Source organism: Scyliorhinus torazame, chromosome 8 (assembly GCF_047496885.1).
Source record: "Scyliorhinus torazame isolate Kashiwa2021f chromosome 8, sScyTor2.1, whole genome shotgun sequence".
Classification (NCBI taxonomy): Eukaryota; Metazoa; Chordata; class Chondrichthyes; order Carcharhiniformes; family Scyliorhinidae; genus Scyliorhinus; species Scyliorhinus torazame.
Genome location: NC_092714.1, coordinates 56,864,297 through 56,887,503, shown reverse-complemented (window position 1 = coordinate 56,887,503; position 23,207 = coordinate 56,864,297). Strand labels below are relative to the sequence as shown.

Below are 23,207 nucleotides of genomic sequence, written 5' to 3'. Positions count from 1 at the left end.
ACTGAGGTTAGCAGAGAGTCGAACTCACAGAGAACTGTGCTAACTGTGTGACAGGTTCAATAAATCAGATTGAATTAACTTCAAGGTCTGGAGTATCTTTCAGCTAAAGCTGCATCCAGTTGCAGCCCGTGTTATCTCCGAGTGCCCAAAGCATGGATGTCCAGGGAGCATGGCGTCCGTATACGTGTTGGGCGCGTGACCTCTCTGTCGCTGCCTCTGGTGAAAAGACTCCATCATTTATAGTTAAAGGCTGGTCGCGGCCCGCCTTTTTTTACATTGAAACTTTATTTCCAATATCTGATTTTTCCAAGTTTATGACTTTTTACTGCTGAAAATTAAAACAATTTCAGTTGAACATGCGCATCCTTACATTTACACACTTTAAGTACAGAAAAAAGGTACACTCTTGATTTTACTCATTACTTGATTTAACGACATGAAGTAAGTTGTCAAACACACACAATGTCAGAATAGTTTTTACTGGTTCTACTGCATTGCACTATCCAAACATCCAAGTAATCTCCTCCTCCATTCTCATCCAAAGCACTTCCTTCCCGGTTTCCAGTGATTGGCGACACAAAGTGATGACTGTAGGTTTCTTCCAGTGTTGACATGTGTCAGCCATATTGATTGGCCCCGTTTGATTAGTATTCCTCGCCGACAAACCTGGCCTGGCTTCCCTCTCACTGTCCAGTAGCTGCATCCACCCCAGTCACAGGCCACTTCCTGACCGGTACTTCATGTCATGGGAGTGAAAGTGGATGTGTGCCAGCCGTTGAACAGCTTGACCACGGAGCCGCAGGTCACATACTGCCGATTGGTGGCGGGGACGAACCGAGCAGCGCGTAGAGCACTAGCACCAGAGTGGAGCTACAAGCTAGGGCCACCACAGTTAGCATCACGCGCCCATGTGGATGCCTGTCAACTCCTGTCCCCAAACCCCCCCCTCCCCGCGCGTGCACGCAGTGACCAGCACATAGCCAAGCCTCGTGCCACCATGCCCCCTCAAATGCCTCAACCACTTGGGGACTGCCCTCGGCCAGCATTCTCAAAAGCCTGTCGCGGCCTTTGGGAACTTCTTCCGGCGATTGGGAACGCCACAATCAATTGCTCCGCGACCCGTAGTTTGAAAAACCCTGCACTAGAGAGTGGGGGCAGTGCTCCAGGATAGGCATGATGTAAAGATTGTGTTAGGGGCGAGGCGTTTTCAGAACCACAAAATGTATCATGGAGTTCAACCAACCTCTCCCTTTAATGGATTTGTCGCTTTTCCGAGCACGTGGCTTTTTTCCCTCGGTGTGGGATTACAATTATGGACACGTGGGTTTTTAAACACAAAACATTGTTTATTCCATGAACTCAACTTAACATCTTAAATAGACATTGGATCTTTTAACACCCCTCACTTCAAAGATAACTCCGAAAATATTGCAACAGTAAATACTTCCTTAAAATGTTCCTTCAAACTTCCAAGAGACTTAACACCTTTAAACAGTATCACCTCAGGTTAAAGGATATATATTTTTTCTGTAGAATGGCAGAGCTATATTAGCTTGGTTGCCTTCAGATCCAGCAAAACAGCCAGGCACTTTTAAACTGCTCTCAGCAAAACCAACCAGGCACTTTTCAAACTGCAAAACCAAAACTGCCAAAATGGCTGAACTGAGTTGAGCTCCACCCACTCTGACATCACTGTTTTCTTAAAGGTACATTGCTTAAACATCCAGTTCTTAAAGGCACTGTCACATGACAATTGTGACCACAGCAATTGCAAACATTGAGCAGGCGCTGGAGTGTGGCGACTGGGGGATTTTCACAGTAACTTAATGGCAATGTTAATGTAGGCCTACTTGTGACAATAATAAAGATTATTATTATTGAGACATCTCCCTGCTGAGCATTGTGGGGAAAGTATTTGCCCGTGTTGTTCCTATCAGACAAGATACTGACTGAACATATCTACCTTGAATGCCAATATGTTTTCAGAGGTGGAATATCAACAATTGACATGATTTTCTCAATTCAGCAGCTACAAGAGAAATACCGCGCAGAAAGGTAATCACATCATGACATTTGACCATGCGAGCAGAGGTGGTCTATTTAAGTTGCTGGAGAAAATTGGCTGGCCATCAAAGCTGCTTAATGTGATCTGTTCAATATTTAAAGGTATTTTATTCCAACCTTATTCAAACAGTTACAAAACATAAACAATCCGGGGAACATGCTCCCCTTGTAAGCTGCCCTTTCCATGCCAAAGGATGGGTAAAGTCACCATGCATGAGGCAACATTGGAACCCATCGAGATCCACAGTGGGGTAAAACAGGGTTGTGTTCTGGTACTGACTCTCTCTGGCATAGTAAGCTTGGGCTTGAACTTCTGCAGAATGACAATCAGAGTCAGATTGCCACTCTGTTCCTACATTCTTAACCTGAGATTTACTTACATCCTATCTCACCTGACCTTCTGACTCTGAGTCGAGCTAAGCCTCTGGGAATGATGGCGGAGCGAGGGTGGGTTGGGTCTGGCCTCCAGGGGTAAGTGCCGGGGCTTCTGCGGATGGGGTAGGGTCACCGGAGCATGAGAGTCGGAAGTTGGGTGGGAGGGGGGGTGTATGAATTGCGAGTTGGGCCTTGACAGGAGGAGGGGGAGTCTCCTGGTGGGGTTAGTGGGGAGTCATAGATAGGAGTAATCCTGTGGGTGTGGGTAGGTGGGTGTGTCCGGGTGGGAGTAATCCGGTAGTTGGGGTTGGGGATGGTTGTGGGTGGGGTGGCCAGGGAGCCCGGTGGGTGGATTGGGGTGGTCCATTGGGGGAAGGTCAGGGAGTGTGGTGTGGGAGTCCCATGGGTGAGGTTAGTTAGGCTTCCCCATCTCCACCCTCAAACCCCACAGCCACTCTCAGACCCCACAGCCACCCACACCCCCAAACCCTGCAGCAGCCCCTGCCTCAGAGTGGGGCTGTTTCACTATCAGGAGAAATTGGGAATAGAGCTGAACACTACAGAATGGCGTGCGACCCCAGTCTAACATTGCGATGGAAGGAGGGTCCATGTCGAAGCTGCTGGAAATGGTTGGGCTCAGGACCTGCCATATGGGCCCAGGATCTGTGGTTGATTTCTGATGATTAGAACCATCTTGAATAGTATACTATGGCTGGGATTCTCTGATTGCCATTGCAGAAATTGTATGTACCCCACCGGCCTTAGCCCAGGATCGGAGAATCCAGCCCTATAACTTCATTCTCAGGCGGTTTTACCTTTTTGACTTCATAGATAGGCTCCATCCCAGCCCGCCACATTTCTGCCTCACCCCACCGGCAGGATGCTCCGTTACGCCGGCCACTCCTTGTATAGGCAGAGGTGTAGAACAATGGAACCGACAGACTTTTTACAGCACCTCACAGTTCACCGAGTCCAAGTGACTCGACCGCACAATTAATGTCTGCTAAATATTTTGTTGAATAGTTTCCCATTGTGAGGCATCCCCACGCCGTCGGGGAAACCCCTGGGCTGCCGGAAAAACGGAGCATCCCGCCGGCGGAGAATCCCGCCCTTCATTTTTCCTCGGGGGTTCTTGGTGCCAGTCAATTTCTATCTTAACGTTTAATAAACTCCCATCTGTCCTCTAGAACAGTTTCTCCCTGCCACACACTGTATAAAAAAAAGATCAGATTAATAGGACAAAATTATAGATCAAACAATTTCATCTCACCCATAATATATAGAAAAGTAAAGCCAAATATTAATAATCTAGCATTTAATAAGGTCTTGAAAGGTTAAACAACTTTGTATTTATACCATTTACATTTTTTTTGTTCTATAGTACAAATACTGTTGGACTGCATTTGACAATGATCAGTGTCATTCTAGCATTGGTTTCCATGCTGCTCCTGTCATGTGGTACATGGTTACTACTAACAAGGTAACGCAATACCTCTTCAAACAGAGTCGAGCATTACTCATATACCTCCATTCGGAAACTATTCAACAAAATATTTAGCAGACATTAATTGTGCGGTCGAGTCACTTGGACTCGGTTTGAGGTGCTGTAAAACGTCTGTCGGTTCCATTGTTCTACACCTCTGCCTATACAAGGAAGAAAGACAAGTTTGAAAATTTTGTGATGGCAGAAAATAAAAGCTGTGAACAATCTACCATACCAGAGGATGATCTAGGTGTAAGTGCTCTAGATTCTTGTTAAGTAAAGAACTTATTAGAACTTTCCTTTTTCTATTTATTTCGTTAACTGACTAGGAAAATGCTAACATATTGGGGAAGTGTTCAATAGCAGTGAAGAATAATTTTGGGTTTGAGTTGCTGATTTAGAAATAGATGTCAATATTAAATAGTTTGGGGTATGATATTTGTGCATAATTAAATGACGTGATATTTGGTCAGCCTATTTCACTGCAAAGAATAGAGTAGATTCATAATTGCCATAGATCATATAAAACAACCTCGTTTTTGCATATACTCAGCGTATCAGTGACCAGCTCCCCTTTTTCAGCCATGACATGCTATCTCGCATTACTCAACCTTTTAAAAAATGCATGTTTTATTTACCTTATAACCTGGTGCAAGGGGTCAAATAGGCGATGTGGTATTGTGAATCATGAAGCTAGTTTCAAGCTAAAAGTTGTAATATTTGCTAGCCTGTCAAATTACTGTGCTGCAACGAGAGATTTTGGTTCGTGAAAAGCTGGTGCAAAGGTGGCATAAGCCCGAAAGACTCGATGCATCAAGAGAACAGGAACCAGCCACTGGCTTGAAGTTGGTCAAATCGAAGGCTGAATTCAGCAAAGATTTCAGAGTTGCAGCTAATTGGTGCAGTTGCTTTAGGAACGAAAACGTCTCGTGTTTCGGCAGAAGATCAAGATCGCTCAGACACTCAAAATGCTAATGCCAAAATCATCAGTTTCCAGCGATACTTCAGCTGACAACAGCAATTCATGGGGGCATCTCATCCAAGTTGTCGGTGTAGCATAATGGGTACTGGTGATTTTGTTGTATTTTGACATTCATAGTTCAACCTTTGCATGTGTGCCTCAACAAGCCATTGAAAGATCATGTTCATACTGAATGGAGGTGGATAGCTGATGGAGAAACACCTTCACAAAGAGTGGAAATCTGGGCAAAGCCTTGCTTGATGTTTTGTCATCAAATTGTGCGATACTGTAAGTGCACAAACTGTCATCAGATCGTTCACAAAATGCAGAATATCCAAAGATGATTTGTTGTGAAGGAATGATTCTGAAATTTAAAGTGCCACATCTTATCCCTCGTGGAACCCTTACGATATGTGAATGCCAAAGTGATGAATTCATTCAATGAACTCTTTGCATCAAATGCCAAGGCAATGAATTGACAGGTTTTAAAAGACTTTCCTTGTGGTTCAACATATCATTGTACAATTAAAAAAAAAAATTTAAGAGTACCCAATTTTTTTACCAATTAAGGGGCAATGAATGAATGAAAATCACTTATTGTCACAAGCAGGCTTCAAATGAAGTTACTGTGAAAAGCCCCTGGTCGCCACATTCCGGCGCCTGTTCTGGGCCAATTTAGCATGGCCTATCCAACTCGCCTCCACATCTTTGGGTTGTGGGGATGAAACCCACATAGACGCTGGGAGAATGTGCAGACTCCACACAGACAGTGACCCAGGGCTGGGATCGAACCCGGGTCCTCAGCACCGTAGGCAGCAGTGCTAATCACTGCGCCACCGTGCCACCCCTAGATATCATTGTACAATTAATTTATTCAATAAACCATGCCACATTAACATGAATTAACAGTGTTTTTCCACATTTCAAAATGGCAAACACCCACACTCACTGCATATTATAATTTTAAAACCCCATTTTTGGAATGAATTTTAGAGGCTTCAGAAGTTGATTTGTCTGCCAACATCTCTGGTCCCAAAAGACCATTTTAAAATTTTACATTATTCCACTGTTATTTTATCCGCAAATCCCGTTCGTATGTGTTGGTCCTGTCCAAAGCTGGAGGATTGCTGGAAGGAAATTTTTAGGGTAATCTCTAAAGTGGTGCACATGAAACTGGACCCGGATCCTCAGGGGTCCTCCTATTCGGGGTGTCGGACCAGTGGGGTTGGAAGCGGGTGCGGAGGCAGATAATGTAGTCTTCGCCCCGTTGATCGCCCGAAGGTGGATCCTGTTGGGATGGAGAGCAACCTCTCCACCCTGTGCCCTGGCATGGCGGAGGGACCAAATCTTGATAAGGTTACGTTTGAACTGAGGGGAAGGATGGAGGGGTTCTACAATTCATGGGCGTTATTCATTATGCACTTTCAAGAATTGGATAACATCGAACATTGGGGGGGTGGGGGGGTGGGAGGGTTGGGGGGAGGGGGACTGTGTGTTAATGGTGACTATGGGTGATTCCTGATTCCTTTTTGTTATTTGTTTATGTTAACATGCGGGCTGCTGGTTGGGGGTTGATGGGAGGATGGGATTGTTGTTGTTGATATGGGGCTTGACATTGTATTCGTTACTGCTTATTGTTTATTGTTGGTGGGTGCAAATTTGGGAGAAAATGTGAATAAGGAGGAGAATAAAAATATATATTTTAAAAGAATACATTCTTAAAATTTCACATTTTTACATACAGTTATCATTTTGTTTAGCTGAACTGAAAAAACTTTGCTTTCTCTAGTGAGTGTGAATTAAATTTTTTTTTTTTTTCCAATTAACGGGCAATTTAGCATGTTCAATCCACCTACCCGCACATCTTTGGGCTGTGGGGGCTAAACCTACACAAACACGGGGAGAATGTGCAAACTCCACACGGACAGTGACCCAGAGCTGGGATCGAACCTGGGACCTCGGCGCCGTGAGGCAGCAAAGCTAACCACTGCGGCACCATGCTGCCCTAGTGAGTGTGAATTAAGGAAGATGCATGATGAAGAAAGGACATTGAACCAGCCCATTTCCCGTCATTATCCAGGCCCTTTCCAGGATCCATTCTAATTGTTTTTCATTTCAAAGGCAGTTCTGAAGTATGAATTTGCTGGACACATTAAAGGGAAAGAAATTTGTTGCTATTGCTCCCAATCATTTACCAGGTGGAAAACGGAGACAGAAATGATTTTTTGCAGAGACAATAAACATGAGCACCAAGGATATCTTTCAAAAAAAAATGTTTGAAGCCAAATTGACCTTGGAAATACATTTTCAGGAGTAGGGGCAGCCAGGACTTACACAGGTAAGGCCCCCTTGCCTATGTTAATATTTCAGCACCGTCAAAACAGCGTTGCCCTGAGTGGAGCAGCTGCTGAGATTCTTCCATTCAGAATTTGCTGGTGTGGATGCAGACTAGCAAGTGCTTCCCCCAAAATTGTTTTTTTTTAAACAGAGCTAGGAGGAGTGAGTCTTCCTGCCAGCTCCACATCTCTCCTGCTGGCTCTGCTTGGTTTCTCCTGCCCTGACCATACTCCTCTCCATCCACTGGGACTCACCTGAGGCCACTGCCGGTGAGGCAAGCAGGCCAAAATCCAATCTGCCCAAAGCGTGAGCTGCCTATTGAGGCACGACTAGAACCGACTGCCCACCGTATGTCCGCTGACAGTTTTAACGCACTCATCACCAAAATACTGGTAAAGGTAGTCATTACATTATTTGCTCAGGTACTTCAGCGAGGAGATTCTTATTTGGAATATCAACAGCTTTGTAACTTCCACTGAATTGCTATTGCTATAATTATCCTTTTAATGCCAATAATAGGGTGATAAATGCAAGTTCATTCTTATGGCTCATACATTCACACATAATGAAGTCTCTTTCTGGAAGCTCTGTACTTTCACAAATGATCTAAAAATCTTCTCCAATGTAATAGGCAGATGCTGATGAACTAAATGCAATGTCCAGACATGATGCTTATATGGGGTTCGCCATGACTTTATTGGAGTGGTTTATGCAGCATAACCGTTTTGCGAAATCTGCTTTTAATTTTCATTACTTGCCCGTTGAAGGAGCTGATGTGGCCCTGAAAGCCATTGTCTGCACCTTCTAATCTAAATTAATCTTCGTACACTGTTTTCTTTGATGTGTTTTTAAAATCATATTAATGCGTCCAAACATACTTTAGATTATTGGGAAATATCAAATCTACTGCTTTGTTCTGTGAAGCTTCTGGAGGTGCTGTGAACTGTAATCCTGATTCTATTGTCCGTTACTATGTGTGGTGTTGCATTTCCTTAATAAATAATAGCATCAGCTTGGAAGAGCATACTATACTATACAATTACCTGGATAATGTAGCTGTGTTTATCTTAGATGCTGTATCATTCCATCATTTATTATTTAAGGCTTTAACACACTATATAAGACCATCAGCTGTTCAGAGTGCCATGAGCATTTAAAGATGAGATTGTATTAATGTTTATATTCTCCTCGATGTATTGTTACGCTCTGCATTACTATAAAATGTAGAACACTATGTAGATAGATTGAATAGCGTCAAATTAGCTAGGATAGTCAGTATTAAAAGTCGTGATATTAGATTAACACCGGTATTGTACATGTTCCAAATATAATTTTATTCCAAAAACATATTTAACATTTCCTACAATTTCTAATACAAAAGTTAATCTATTTACAAATGACTTTATAGGATCATGTTGATGTAAGATCACGCATTTTATTTTTGCATAAAACGATCTATGCTATGATTAGTTCAATTAATGTGCAGACATATAGGAGTCCTGATCACTGGCATAAATCAACTCTTTATTCCCTTTTTATAATTGTGATGCAATTCATGTATGAACTCAGATGTATTGGAATCCATTTTACATGATACATGGTTAGTACTCCTACTTCCAAAATGATTTAAATCTAGTCTGAAGTTTGGGGGTAAGTAGTCAAAATGGTACATGCAGGATTTACACCTGAATCCCATGCTTCACATTACTGCTGCTTCCCTGACAAATTCAACTCCCTCAGGTAATGGTTTCCACTTGGCTGCTGCACAATTATTTGTTGAAGAAAATTCAAAAGGCCTTAGCTTAATGCTACCACCCTTGCAGAAGATTGTGATTTCAATCCCTGCTCCAGAAATGTGAGCCAGTCATTGAGATACTTCAATGCACTGCAGAAGGAGTGCGACTCCGGTGAGATGCAAACATGAATTCATCTGCCCTCTCAGGTAGACAAAGAAAATTCCCACATAGCAATTTGAATTCAGGGGACTTATGGTCATTATTTATCTTTCAATCAACATCATGAAAAGTAGATTAACTTTGTCGTGTTAGGTACACTGGTCTAACACTGGCTGCAACTGGATGCAGCTTAGATCAGAAAGATACTCCAGACCTTGAAGTTAGTTCAATCAGGTTTATTGAACTAATAGCACAGTTAGCACAGTTCTCTGTGAGTTTGACTCTCTGATAACGTAAGTGTCGTTACTCTGTCTGACTGAACCAGACTAGCTCTTAGCCATGTGGTGGAGGTGTGAGATTGTACCAACACCCTTGACTGACTCTCTAGATGTTCATCAGTGAAAAGAGGCGGCGTGTCAGTGCCTTGTGCCTTTTATAGTCAGATCCCACCCCTGAGTGTCCTGCTTGCTTATTGGTCATGTCCTGTTCTCTGTGTCCATTAGCTGCTTGTCTGTATATCATTATTGTGTGTGTCTGCATATCATGACATCTCCCCTTTTTTAAAATATTTGGATGACATATGTGAACGTATTTACAAGAATAGGCCAATATTAACATATATACATGCAGTGGATGTGAACATATGTACATGTGAAAACAGCTGTCTAATGCGAGAACACAGAACATAGCAAACAGAACAAATGTTCAAAAGTCCAATCTCTGTGGCTTGCGTCTGATCCTGGTTGACCGCCGGAGAGGTGGTGGTGGGGACGACAGCACCTTGATGGGCGGGATTGAAGCCTGACTGGTGGCCTCGTGAGTCGAGGTATCAGGAGGTGGCAAAACAAAAGAAGGAAACGGAGAAGAATGTGGTTGCGGGCAGGCAACTTTGCGCAGTGCCCGTCTGTTGCGTCACACAACAGAACCATCAGCCAGATGCACAACATACGAGCGGGGGGCAGCCTGTCGAACAACGACAGCTGGAGCTGACCAGCCTCCATCAGGGATCTTGTCCCGAACAGTGTCTGACAGGCAAATCGGTGGCATGAACATCATAGCCCTGTTTTTGCTGGTCTCGGAGTTGCTGCACCTTCTGCAGCACTGGGAGGTGATCCAGGTTGGGCACGTGTATGGCTGGAAGTGTCGTTCTCAGTACATCAGGAGTTGAGCCGGCGACATGCCAGTGGACAGTGGGGTCGCCCTGTACGCAAGCAGCGCAAGGTGAATGTTAGACGCAGAATCCGCGGCCTTGCAGATGAGCTGCTTCATTATGTGCATCCCTTTCTCAACTTTTCCGTTTGACTGTGGATAGTGTGGGCTGGCAGTGACGTGTTTGAACTGATATGACTGGGCAAACAGAGACCATTAATGCCTGCTGAAGCACGGGCTATTGTCACTCATGACAGTGTGAGGGATACCATGCGTCTCCTTACAGGCTTTGATAACGGTCCAAGATGTGAGGTTTGAGGGCTTCAATAATTAACACGGCCATTTGCATGAAAGAGGTCGATGCCAACCTTGGACCACGGAGAGGTTTCGATTTCATGCTGCTGAAGTGTCTCCTTACTCTGCGCTGGCTGGAAGCGTTGACAGGTCACACAGTTAAGGACCATATTCGCGATGTCCTGGCTGATCCCGGGCCAGTAGACAGCCTGCCTGGTTCTGTGTCTGCACTTTTCCACACCAAGGTGGCTCTCATGGATTTGACGGAGCACCAAGCTCTGGAGACTGTGTGGAATTACAATCCGGTCCAGTTTGAGGAGGATACCATCAACCAGTGTCAGGTCGTCCTTTACATTGAAAAACTGAGGGCACTGCCCTTTTTGCCAGCCATTGGCTTGGTGTTCCATAACACGCTGCAAGAGTGGGTCATTGGCTGTCTCCTCACGGATACGAATCACCTTCTCATCAGATGCGGGGAGGGCGCTATCACATAGCTGCACCTGTGACTCAATTTGCCGGATGACGTTCAGTGGTTCACTAGGCATGGTGATGGAGTGGGACAGTGTATCGGCAATGATGAGCTCCTTGCCAGGCGTGCAGACCAGGTCAAAGTCGTACCTTCTGAGTTTGAGGAGGATGCGCTGCAATCGAGGCGTCATGTCATTAAGGTCCTTGTGGATAATGTGGACCAGGGGCCTGTGATCCGTCTCGACTGTGAATGTTGGCAGGCCGTAGACATAGTCGTGAAACTTGAGAATGCCGCTGAGAAGGCCCAGGCATTCCTTCTCGTTTAGTGCATGCCTTTGCTCGCTGGGCGTCATTGCCCTTGATGCGTAGGCAATCATTCCTGCCAGCTGCTCATGCAGCCTCATGCCCAGGATGAGGTGTCATTGCGTTGCAGCAGGACCGCACCAATGCCATCCTGGCTCGCATCTGTTGAGATTTTATTTTCCCTGTCTGCGTCGAAAAATGCCAATACGGGTGCAGAGGTGAGCTTGGCTTTCAGCTCCAACCACTCTGCCTGATGGGCCACTCGAAGGCAGTGGACTTCTTCACTAGGTTTCATAGGGCCGTGGTGTGTGAGGCCATGTTTGGGATGAACTTGCCCAGAAAATTGACCATGCCTAGGAAGTGCAATACCGCCTTCATGTCTTACGGGACCTTCATGGCTGCGATGGCCTTGACCTTGGCTGTGTTGGGGCACACGCCCCGCTGAGAGATCTGGTCTCCTAGGAACTTGAGTGTCGTCATGCCAAAGCAACATTTGGTCCTGTTCAGCTTCAAACCACTGGCGTGCACACGGCGGAATACCTGCTGGAGATGGGAAACGTGCTCCTTAGGGGTCGTGGACCATATGATGACATCGTCCACGTACACATGAACCCCTTCGATGCCCTCCATCATCTGCTCCATGATGCGATGAAATATCTCCAATGCTGAACGGCATACGGTTATCGCAGTACCTGCCAAACGGTGTGTTGAAAGTGCAGAGCCTTCTGCTGGACTCATCCAGCTGGATTTGCCAGAATCCATGTGACGCATCTAATTTCATGAAAAACCGTGCATGTGCCATCTCACTGGTGAGTTCCTCCCGCTTCGGGATGGGGTAGTGTTCACGCATTATGGGCGAGATTCTCCGACCCCTGCCGGGTCGGAGTTTCGCCGGGGGCTGGCGTGAATCCCGCCCCTGCCAGTTGCCGAATTCCCCGGCACCGGAGATTCGGTGGGGGCGGGAATCGCGCTGCGCCAGTTGGCGGGCCCCCCCGGCGATTCTCCGGCCCGGATGGGCCGCTGCTAGAATGCCTGTCCCGCCAGCGTGGATTAAACCACCTCTTTTACCGGCGGGACAAGGCGGCGGGGCGATCTGGCCCCGGGGGGTGCCCCCACGGTGGCCTGGCCCGCGATCGGGGCCCAACGATCCGCGGGCGGGCCTGTGCCGTGGGGGGCACTCTTTTCCTTCCGCCTTCGCCACGGTCTCCACCATGGCGGAGGAGGAAGAGACCCCCTCCACTGCGCATGCGCGAGGATGCCCTGAGCGGTCGCTGACGCTCCCGCGCATGCGCCGCCCGGCAATGTCGTTTCCGCGCCAGCTGGCAGGGCACCAAACGCCTTTCCCGCCAGCTGGCAGGGCGGAAATCACTCCGGCACGGGCCTAGCCCCTCAAGGTTAGGGCTGGGCCGCTCAAGATGCGGAGACTTCCGCACCTTTGGGGCGGCGCGATGCTGGACTGATTTGCGCCGTTTTTGGCACCGGTCGGCGGACATCGCGCCGATTACGGAGAATTTCACCCTATATTCTGGTTGAGATCCTTGGGATCAATGCAGTTGCGCAGGTCTCCAGAGAGTTTTCTAACCACCACCATCGAGTTGACCCAGTCAGTCAGTTCGGTTACCCTGGAAATGATCCCCTGCTGCTGCAGCTCCTTGAGCTGTTCCTTCAGGCGCTCCTTCAGCGGAGCCTGGACTCGGCGTGGTGCATGGACCACTGGCTTGGCATCATGTCGCAGTAGGATCTTCTACCGATATGGCAAAGTGCCCATCGCGTCAAACACATCTGGATACTGAGTGAGGATGTCACAATGCCAGCTTGAAGATCCACGTTGGAGGATGTCGTTGAATATACCCGCTGCACCAGGTTTAGCTTTTTGCAGGCAAGCGCGCCCAGTAGGGATGCCCTGTCCGGCTTGACAATTTCAAACCTTAGCCATGCATGGGTACCGCGGTTGGAGATGGCAGGAATTCAGTGTCGTGATGGCATTACCGTTATAGTCCAGGAGCTGGCAGGCTGCTGGAAGGACCTTGTGGGGCTTCTTGATGCGTTTGAAGTCTGCCTGTGAGAGGAGGTTCGCAGCAGCACCTGTGTCCAGCTTGAACTGGATGGAGCAGCGGTTGACCTGCATCACCGCACGCCATTCGTCCTCCGAATCCACAGCTAGGATAGACTGAATGCGAGATGAGTTAGGTGTGGCATGTTCACGTGTGGTAATGATGCCCACTAGGTAGGCAGACTCCAGGCACTCGTCCTCTGGATCCGTTGTACTGCCAGGATCAGAATCCTGTAATCGTCGTTGCATATTCTGGGCGCGCCATCGTCGGAATTGGGAGCGCTGGCCTCTGACTGGTGGTGCAGACCTGCACAAGGCTGACTGAACCAGACTAGCTCTTAGCCATGTGGTGGAGGTGTGAGATTGTAACAACACCCTTGAATGACTCTCTAGATGTTCATCAGTGGAAAGAGGCGGAGTGTGAGTGCCTTGTGTCTTTTATAGTCTGATACCACCCCTGAGTGTCCTGCCTGCTTATTGGTCATGTCCTGTTCTCTGTGTCCATTAGCTGCTTGTCTGTATATCATTATGTGTGTGTCTGCATATCATGACAACCTTGACAGTATCTCATTGCTGTTTGATGGTGCTTTCTTTGTGCAAATTGGCTGCACATCTCCTGTATTATAACCGAGACAACACTTCAAAAATACTTAATTGGCCACAAAGCATGTTGGAACATTTTGAGGTCATAAAAGGTGCTATATAAATGCAAGTTTGCTCTGTCTTGGGTTGATTCTGTCCGTGTGTTTACACGTTTTTCATCTCTGGATGTACAGTGGGTAAAAGATTGTTACTTAGCTCTACAATATTTGGGGGGAACAAAACTCACTTAAAACTACCCTACACTGCATCAAGTCTAATTCACTCATCACATCCCTTGCGAACTTGCATTGGCTCCCAATTCTCTAGCCATATAAACCCTCAGTTCCTCAGACTTTGGTCTCTTGTACTCCCTTCACCATCTTGTTCCTATGCTGGGAATTCTTTACCAAAGTGTCTCTGCCTCTCACTTTTGTTCTTCTATAAAATCTTCCTTTTAAAAAAAAAACCTTTCTGACCAAGCCATAAATCCTCCTAAGAAATCCTCCTTTAACCTGGCACCCATTCCTGTTCAACAACACCTCTTTGAAGCACTTTGAAACATTTTTCTGCATCAAGTTGCTCACCAAACCACTGCTTTGTTGAATTCTAAAACGTTTTTGCTTTCTTCTTTTCATTTTCAGGTTTCTGAAATATCAGTCTATGTGACCAATGTGGATGGCAATTTGCCTGTGAAAAGGAAACAGCCACGAAAAGGAAAGATGAAATCTAAATTATCACGGAAATGTCAGATTGTGGAAACAACTGAATGTTTCTATATAAACAAAAAAATTATCCTCTTTACTCTGATGGTTCTTGTTATTGTGATAATAACATGGACTTTACTGTGGGTCTTTGTTTGTGAGTATTTCACTTAACTACTTTCATAGAGCAAATAACTTTAAAACTTTCAATTTATGGTACATTAGTAGTCTATTTTGGCACCAGTTCTATTTTGATTTTAAAATGTGCTGGAAAGCAAAGATGAACTGTTTGACCCTGGCTTAATTTAACACAAACGAATGCCAAATTATAAAGCCAAATTCAAAGCATTAAAATTATTTCCAGATCATGTTGGGGTGGAGGGGGGGGTGGGGGGGGGGGGAGGGATCTGTTGGAGTTTTTAACACTCGAGAAGGTGAAGTTTGAGTTGAAGGGAAGGATGGAAGGGTTCTACAATTCATGGGATTTGTTTATTATGTACTGTCAAGAATTGGATGACATTGAACATGGGGGGGGGGGGGTGTTGGACCGAGTATGTTGTTGATGACTATGTATGGGTGGATGGTGGATTCCTGATTCCTTTTCTTTGATTTTTGTATTAAAAATGTTGAGGATTGATTGGGGGATGGTGGGAGGGAGGAATTGTTGGCCAGGGGATTGACATTTTATTTGTTACCATTGATTGTTTGTTGGTGGGTGTAAATTTGGATGAAAATGTGAAAAAGGAGAAAAAATAATATATTTTTAAAATTGTTCCCAGATCCAACACTGCAATTAGCCCATATTGTTGGCAGTTTGTGTTGCAAATTTAGCATATGCGTAGGTATGTTTTTGGGTTCAGTTACATTAGTTACTCGAGTGTCTCTCTGTTATGGACATTGACTCATGAAGAGACTCCAATTTAGCTGCGAAGTTGGGAACTCCAATTCCTGATGAACTGGGAGCTGGCTGCATATGTGATGTTTAGATATTTCATAATCTTCAGGTTGAGGATTGGCCCTTCATGTCTGCATGTTGGAAAAAAAGAACAGTGCAAAAATCTCGTCAGGTGACCGTGTGTGGAGTGCCAAAGTCAAGTAAGTTTCCCAGGGAAAGGGACAAGGGTGAGGGACAGGCAGAGGTCCTAAACAAGGGAAGGGGCAGGAAGAGGTCCCAAGAAATGTATCAGAGGTAGGGACAGAAACAGGTCCTCGTTGAGATAAGAAAATGAGAAACAGTCTCCAACTAAACAAAAACCTGCAGAGAGCAGTCTTTAAGTGACGTGGGCTTGGGAGAAACTCTGGTAGTTGAAGAAGGCTCATGAGCAGCCCTGAAGATCCAAGAAGGCAGTCAAAGGTTGGTGACTCTGTATTGGTGACTCTGCGGGCCGTAGGGACAAAGATACTCCTTTGGCGCAGTGGTGTCCTGCTTGGCACGGCTGAATATCTGAAATTGTGCTTGCAAGTTGGTGCTTGAATGTACTTGGAAATCCAAGGGGATGGAATCTTGGAAGGTAAGATCGAAACCCTGTGAGGTGAACCACCATTAAAGTGCCCTGATAGGAGTGAATTTTGGAGAGAATTCCAACGTGAGATCTTTGAAAGTGGTGATTGAAAACCCTTGCGAGAAAGACAAAATTTCAGTCACAATGTAACAGACATCTGGATGAATTGTTGAGAAATCCATGGAATCTGTTTTGGTCGCATCTGAAATTTATTATGTCATATAATGTGTTTGACCACAGTTTGCCCATTGATTCACACATACTTCATACCTACTCTGAATGTTCGAGTATAAGATAGATATTGTAAATTGTTTTCTCTTTCTGAACTTGTAACGTTTGTTTTTGTTTCTTTCAAAGCTGTGGAATCTTGTGGCTTTATTCACTTATTAAGTGTCATAAATCTCAAACTTGTTCTACCTTAAACAAAATATTATTGATCCCTAACTGGATCTCACCCACAAGCTGTGGAATCTTGTGGCTTTATTCACTTATTAAGTGTTGTAAATCTCAAACTTGTTCTACCTAAAACAAAATATTATTGATCCCTAACTGGATCTCACCCATAACTCTGGGTCTAGCCAAGGATCGTAACAACTCACTTTGTCCTCTTTCATGGTATTTGGGGAATTGGAGAGGTGGAGAGTGTAACAGTGGTACCCTCTTGTGAATCAGACTAATGTGTCTTCCATTTGTTGCCTCATGGGTCTCTCCAACCTTTCTGGCAGCAGACCAAGAAAATATTCAGTGAGATAAAGCTTGATACCAATAAACTACTACTTTATTCCACAATAAGGTGAACATTCAAACAGCTGTTAACCCGACCAATTACTTCACTCTTTCAGTCAACATAACTTCACGTAACAATACAAAACAATAAAATATCCTACCCTACATCAGTGAATTGCCTAACTTGATTGCAACAAGGTGACTTCTAACTGTCCTCCATTATTTTGGATTGGATTTGTTTATTGTCACATGTACCGAGGTACAGTGAAAAATATTTTTCTGCTAGCTGCTCAAACAGATCATTTAGTACATGAAAATAAAATAAAAAGCAAATACATAATAGGGCAACACAAGGTACACAATATAAATACATAGGCCAGGATTCTCCAATCCCGCGGCCAAGATCTGACGCCGCGTGAAAAGCGGCACAAACCACTCCGGTGCCAATGATCCCCGATTATCAGGTATTCACCCCTTCTTAGGGGGCCAGGTCGGCGCCAGAGTGGTCTCCGCTGCTCCAGCAGGCGCACTACAGCCCGCGCGAGTCCGACTTATGAGCGATACGGCCGGCGCGAGTCCGTGCATGTGTGTGGGTTCCCATCTCCGCGCCGGCCCCCAGGCACAATGGCGGAACCCTACAGGGGCCTGGCGTGGAGGAACATAGACCCCCACAGAACCAGCCCGCCCGCTGATCGGTAGGCCCCAATTGCGGGCTAGGCCACCGTGAAGGCCCCCCCCCGGGGTCGGATCCCCCTGCCCCCCTCCAGGACAGCTCCAGCAAACAGAACTTCCAGGTCCCACTGAGTGGGGCCAGAGTAACCCACACCGACGGGACTCGGCCAAACTCGGCGGGCACTCAGCCTGTCGAGGCCCGGAAAATCGCCAGGGGAGGGCGCTTTCAACGGCCCCCGACCGGCACGTCGGCGATCCCGCGGGCGCCTGAGAATTGGTGCCGGAGAATCGGCGAGCTGGCGTCGGGGCAGCGTAGCACGATTAGACCCCCCCTCCGCCCCGGGGATTTTCCGACCCGGCGCGGGGTCGGAGAATCCTGGCCATAGATACCAGCATCAGGTGACGCATTACAGGAGTGTAGTATTAATCAGCTCAGTCCATAAGAGGGTCGTTTAGGAGTCTGGCAACAGCGGGGAAGAAGCTGTTTTTGAATCTGTTTGTGTGTGTTCTCAGAACATTGCTGCAAAAACCATCTTGGATTTCTCTTTTAAAACTTGGCTGAAGTTATGCATGCCTTTGTTACACAATTTCCAGACTCCACAGGAATTTGAGGCTTTATTCTCATCTCCTACCGGCTGTCCTGGTGGTTGTGAGCACCGTTCAAATGTACCACCGGGTCCCCTCCCTTTAAGACAATCTTACTGTCACTTAACCGAATTGGATATTTTAATGCTCAATGATGTGAATATTTGATGAGAGACTGTGAGATAAGATAAAGTCCCTGGGCGGTATTTTCCGTTGCCCGACGCCGATATCGTAATCGTCGATCGGGCCGAGAATTCTTGCATATGACTGAATCGGGGGCAGCGCCTGTTTTCGGATGCTCCGCCCCATCCAAAATGGCGTCACCGAAGAGTTCGGCAATCGCCATTGGAAGGGCCTCAGGACATTACCTGGAGGCCCTCCACCGCTGCTCTGCCCCGATGGGCCGAGTTCCCGATGGTGCGGGACATGTGTGCTCTCAGCTTTCGTGAACCGGCGTGGCGACTGCAGACTGTGCCCAGCACCGCCACAATTGGGGGAGGGGAGCCGCGCTGCCGGCCGGTGGAGCTTTGGCGAGAACTAAGGGGACTGTTGGGGGTGGCCCGGGACTGGTGAGGGGGTGTCCAGGGGGGTCACTATCTGGCAGGTCGGGTCCACGCGCGGCCGGCTCCATGTCGTCCAGCGCGACCGCTGCAGGTGCGCATGCGAGGCCACGGACCCGGCAATTCTCCAGCCGTTTATATCGGGAAGGCCGTGCCTTTTACGTGGTGTGGCTGCTGGCCCCTCACCGGTCGGGGGATCGGTGCTGGGGCCTCACTGATTTTTTCATCGTAAAACTAGACACTTCCTCTGGACATAGCCTCAAAATCGGAGAATCCAGCCCGTATTTCCTGATCATCATGGGCACTCATGTCAAAATGAGCAGAAATTGAAATGAGCAGTTATTGGACCACATCTGTCTTTAATACCCAATTTCCTATTACATTTTCTAATCCTGTGTATCCAAGTAAAATTACTTTGATTTAAAACCTAGCATTTGGAAATAGAATCCCTTTCCAAATGTATTAGAATCATAGAATCTCTAAAGTGCAGGAGGAGTACTCGGCCCATTGAGTTTTCACCAATCCTCCAAAAGAACACTTTACCTAGGTCCACTCTCCCACCCACACAACGTGCACTAAGGGGCAATTTTATCATGGCCAATCCACCTAACTCGCACATCTTTGGACTGTGGGAGAAAACTGGAGCACCCGGAGGAAACTTACCAGACACTGGGAGAAAGTGCTAACTCCACACAGGCAGTCACCCAAGGCCAGAATTGAAACCGGGTCCCTGGCACTGTGAGGCAGTAGTTCTAACCACTGTGCCGCTGAGAAAATTGTCGAAATGTCACAAGACATGATGTTTCTTGTATGGAGGGTCTTTTTTTTTCCCGCCCCAAGAGGGGGTTCCCCGCATACGCAGACCAGCCGCGTATTTTGGCGCATGCGTGGGGGGTTTTCTTCTCCGCGCCGGCCATGGCGGAGCCCTACAGGGGCCGGCACGGAAGGAAGAAGTGCCCCCACGGAACAGGCCCGCCCGCAGTTCGGTGGGCCCCGATCGCAGGCCAGGCCACCGTGGGGCCCCCCCCCCGGGGTCGGATCCTCCCCCCCCGAGGACCGCCCCCGCCGACTTACCTGCCAGGTCCTGCCGTGTGGGACTATAAGTAACCCACGTCGGCGGGACTGGCCAAAAGCGGACGGCCGCTTGGCCCATCGGGGCCCGGAGAATTGCCAGGGGGGGGCCGCTGCCAACGGCCCCCGACCAGCGTGGCGCGACTCCCGCTCCCGCCCGAAAATCGGCGCCGGAGAGTATGGCCGCCGGCCGGCGTCAGGGCGGCTGGGCGGGATTCGCGGTGCCCCCCGGGATTCTCCGACCCGGCGGGGGTTCGGAGAATCCTGCCCATATTGTCTTTGGAAGGTTGCAGTGCAGATTCGCCAAAACTATATCAGAGGTTCCCTCTGGTGGGATCTTCTAGTCCTGTTGAAGACACCCCCGCTATCAGGGCAGGGGAATCTAAATCATCATTGACTTCGGCGGGAATGAAAGATTACACCGACATGCGATGGTCAGCCATCGCCGTCATGGGAAAATTCACTGCAGCCAGGCTGGAGAATTCTGTCTCGGATCAATTGAAAATGTAAAAACTGAAATAAATCATTATTGTTAGGTGAGGGATATGGAACAAAAGTGGGTAAATGGATCTTAACGAATGGACAAACAGGTTCAATGAGCAGAATGGCCCACCCCTGTTCCTATGCAGCTATGCCTTGCAGCCTGGGAAAATGGTCTCTATGAGGGGTCTTGTTCTTGTGGAAGGGGACCTACTGTGTCAGCTGCTCTGATTATTTTTGTAGATTCCAGAGGAGCTTCTCTACTTCTTGCCCACAAAAATAAATAAATACTTACCATTGGGCTTCTCTTCAGCTGGACAACCAGGTGATACTGAACCTTAAAATTGCAATAGGATTTATTGACGAAATAGGATCCTGATTTAAATGCCTAAACCAGCTGTGTGCTTTTTCAGGCAGCCACCAGGCCCACTTATTCCGAGGACCTCAACGAACCCCAACAGTGATCCGGGAATTGGTTTGTAAATTCTGTCCAGTTTTTGTCAGCCTGGTGTCCTCAAAGTCTCCCTCTATGTTTCTTTCTTCAAAGTTTTATTAATCCATTCCGAAAGGTAGAAATAAGTTACAAATTGTGCTGGTTGCTTCTGTCAAAGGACTGCACATATCCTTTCATTTTTCTCAGCAAAACGTTTATTAAAAGCTTTTCCTTTTCATTATGCAGTGCGGACACAAAGCAGTACTGCTCTGTATTTCGCTGGATTGTTCCGTATAGCTAATGTTGAATTTGTTCCTGAGTATCGAAGAAAGGACTCCCCTGAATTTCTCTCCATGGCAGCTAAAATTCAGCAAGTGGTAAGAAACCTCAATACCATTACAAGACGTACAATATATAATAAAATGTGGAAAGTACTGCATGATAACTCAACTACATAATCTTATGTCACAGTTGTGTTAACTTGGAATATTTCCACATATGACATAAATATTGTGAAACTGGAGCACTTTTGACATTTGTCAATAGTTTTTATGGTTATTTGTTGTGTGATACTTCTCTGATCTGCACCATTTTATCCAGGATGACAATGTTGGATCAAATACTGCTGATTCATTGTGGCTTTCATTTTGATGGATTCAGGAGCTATCATTCAATAGTTGACTAAACTATTGAACGTTATAAACCCTGTTCCAAAATAATTGTGCTGACAGTTCAACCATTCACTGTGGAAATTATGCAATGCCCTTTGTTTTTGAGGAAGTTACAACCTTGTGCAACAATTTTTGAAATACTTTTTAAATTTCCACAGAATTAAATTGTTGAATGTGTAGGTGGAGGGAAATTAGTGAAATTAGATGTAAAAATATGGCTGAAAAAAGCTTGGATGGCTAACCAAACTGGATGGGCTGAATACCTTTTCTCTTGTACCTTGTTCTTATGTTGTGATGTTATGACTGCACATGGGTGGGGGGCTCAAGTTACTATGCGAGGGAAAAATGATAGAATTAATATGTAAGCAAACAATGAGCTTTCAGTGGATGGGACACAAGTTCAACTATGAAACCACTTTATGCTTCAGTAGAAACCATAGGATTGTGATGTACACTTTCACTCATAGGTACACAGCAAAAAAGGCAGGAAACAAATTTTGTAATCTACAGGAAAAATATTACTGATCTGAGAGTTTCCATTGGCCTAAAAATGCTTTAACTCAAATTGTAGACTTGGTATTTGGGTTGGAGCTATTTTGTCAGAAAATGATATGCGTCGTCACAGCTTTGATGCTTACAGACATTTTGTTACCACCCCCTCAGGGGCCAAACCCTATATTGTTAAAGGTTCCCCTCCTACACCTTAGAGTACAAACTCCCCAGGTGATTGGGGGTAGGGGGGGGTGGGTGGGTGGGTGGAGCCCTTAATTGGGAGGAACCTCACAGGCTATAAACCTGGGCCTGAGGACAGGTCAGGGAGGGTGACCCTGCAGGGTGAGGAGCAGTGTAATTGTAATATTGTGAGTAGGGTAAATAAACCTGGTTGTTATCCTGCCCACCTGGTGTCGTATGAAGTCTTTACCTTTGCTACCACACATCTTATGTCAAATACGTCACATAAAGCTTTGTTCTATTAACTGATTATTTATTTTTTATTTGTTGCACTCTGAGTTTTGTGCTTTTCTCTTCCTTCAGATGAACAACGTTTATCAGAAATCACTTTTCTCCAAGTTATATAAGCAATCAACTATTTCTGACTTGAGGTATTGTGTTTTACGAGTGCATTCACCATAAAGATTGAAAGCTGACTTCTTGGAATGCAGCATTTGTGCGGAGTTACTTAAATAGTGACCAGGATTTTACGTCCCCTGCCCCAGGTGGGTTCTGAGGTGGTGGGGGGCAGTGTTGAATAGTATGTTCAGGATTCTCTCCGACATCCTGTCTGGCCCTACAAAGACACAATTTTATGGTGGGGTGGGCAGGGCCTTGAGTAGGAAGCCCAACCATGCCCCTATTAAGGCTCTTGAGTGGCAACTTAATGGCTGCTTGTGGGTCTTTTCCTTCCAGCCTAATTTTTTAGGCTGGTGGGTATCCAATGGCAGAGGATGGGAAACAGAATAAGTTAAGAGCAGTCTTGGGCAGGAAGGGGTGGGAGATGGGCATATCAACAGAAAGACCCCTTCAGACTGGGGGGCCCACCCCTCAGGGACCTGGGAACTCTGGCGATCCCAACTCCCAGGTATACCCCCTTACTGCCGTCCCAGGGCATCCCCCAGCTACTTATCTGGAGTGCAGTCCAGGGAGTAGGCTCAAGTGTAGTGCTGTAGTACCTCTTCTGGCGTCTGCAGCACAGTACCTGGAGGTGCTGTAAAGATGTCGGCCAATCTGATTGGCTGACAGTTCTCCAAGTTGGGACTTCTGTCCAAGTGATGACTGAAGTCCTGCCTGCTGCCAATCAGCGCTCAATTCAGTGTGAAATGGCAGAGGGTGAGTAAGTGTGGT

At 46.6% G+C, this 23,207-nt stretch overlaps 1 protein-coding gene across 1 annotated transcript in view; it reads left to right on the top strand.

Moving 5' to 3' along the window:
- The first annotated feature begins 2,258 nt into the window (after positions 1-2,258).
- The window catches only part of tmprss7 (transmembrane serine protease 7), a 155,507-nt gene continuing 134,558 nt past the window's right edge, over positions 2,259-23,207 (top strand). Inside the window, exons 1-5 of the mRNA XM_072515515.1 lie at positions 2,259-2,315; positions 3,821-3,919; positions 14,606-14,822; positions 20,941-21,071; positions 22,401-22,468. Of these exons, the coding sequence (XP_072371616.1) occupies positions 2,259-2,315; positions 3,821-3,919; positions 14,606-14,822; positions 20,941-21,071; positions 22,401-22,468 (572 nt within the window). The remainder of the gene's footprint in view (positions 2,316-3,820; positions 3,920-14,605; positions 14,823-20,940; positions 21,072-22,400; positions 22,469-23,207) is intronic.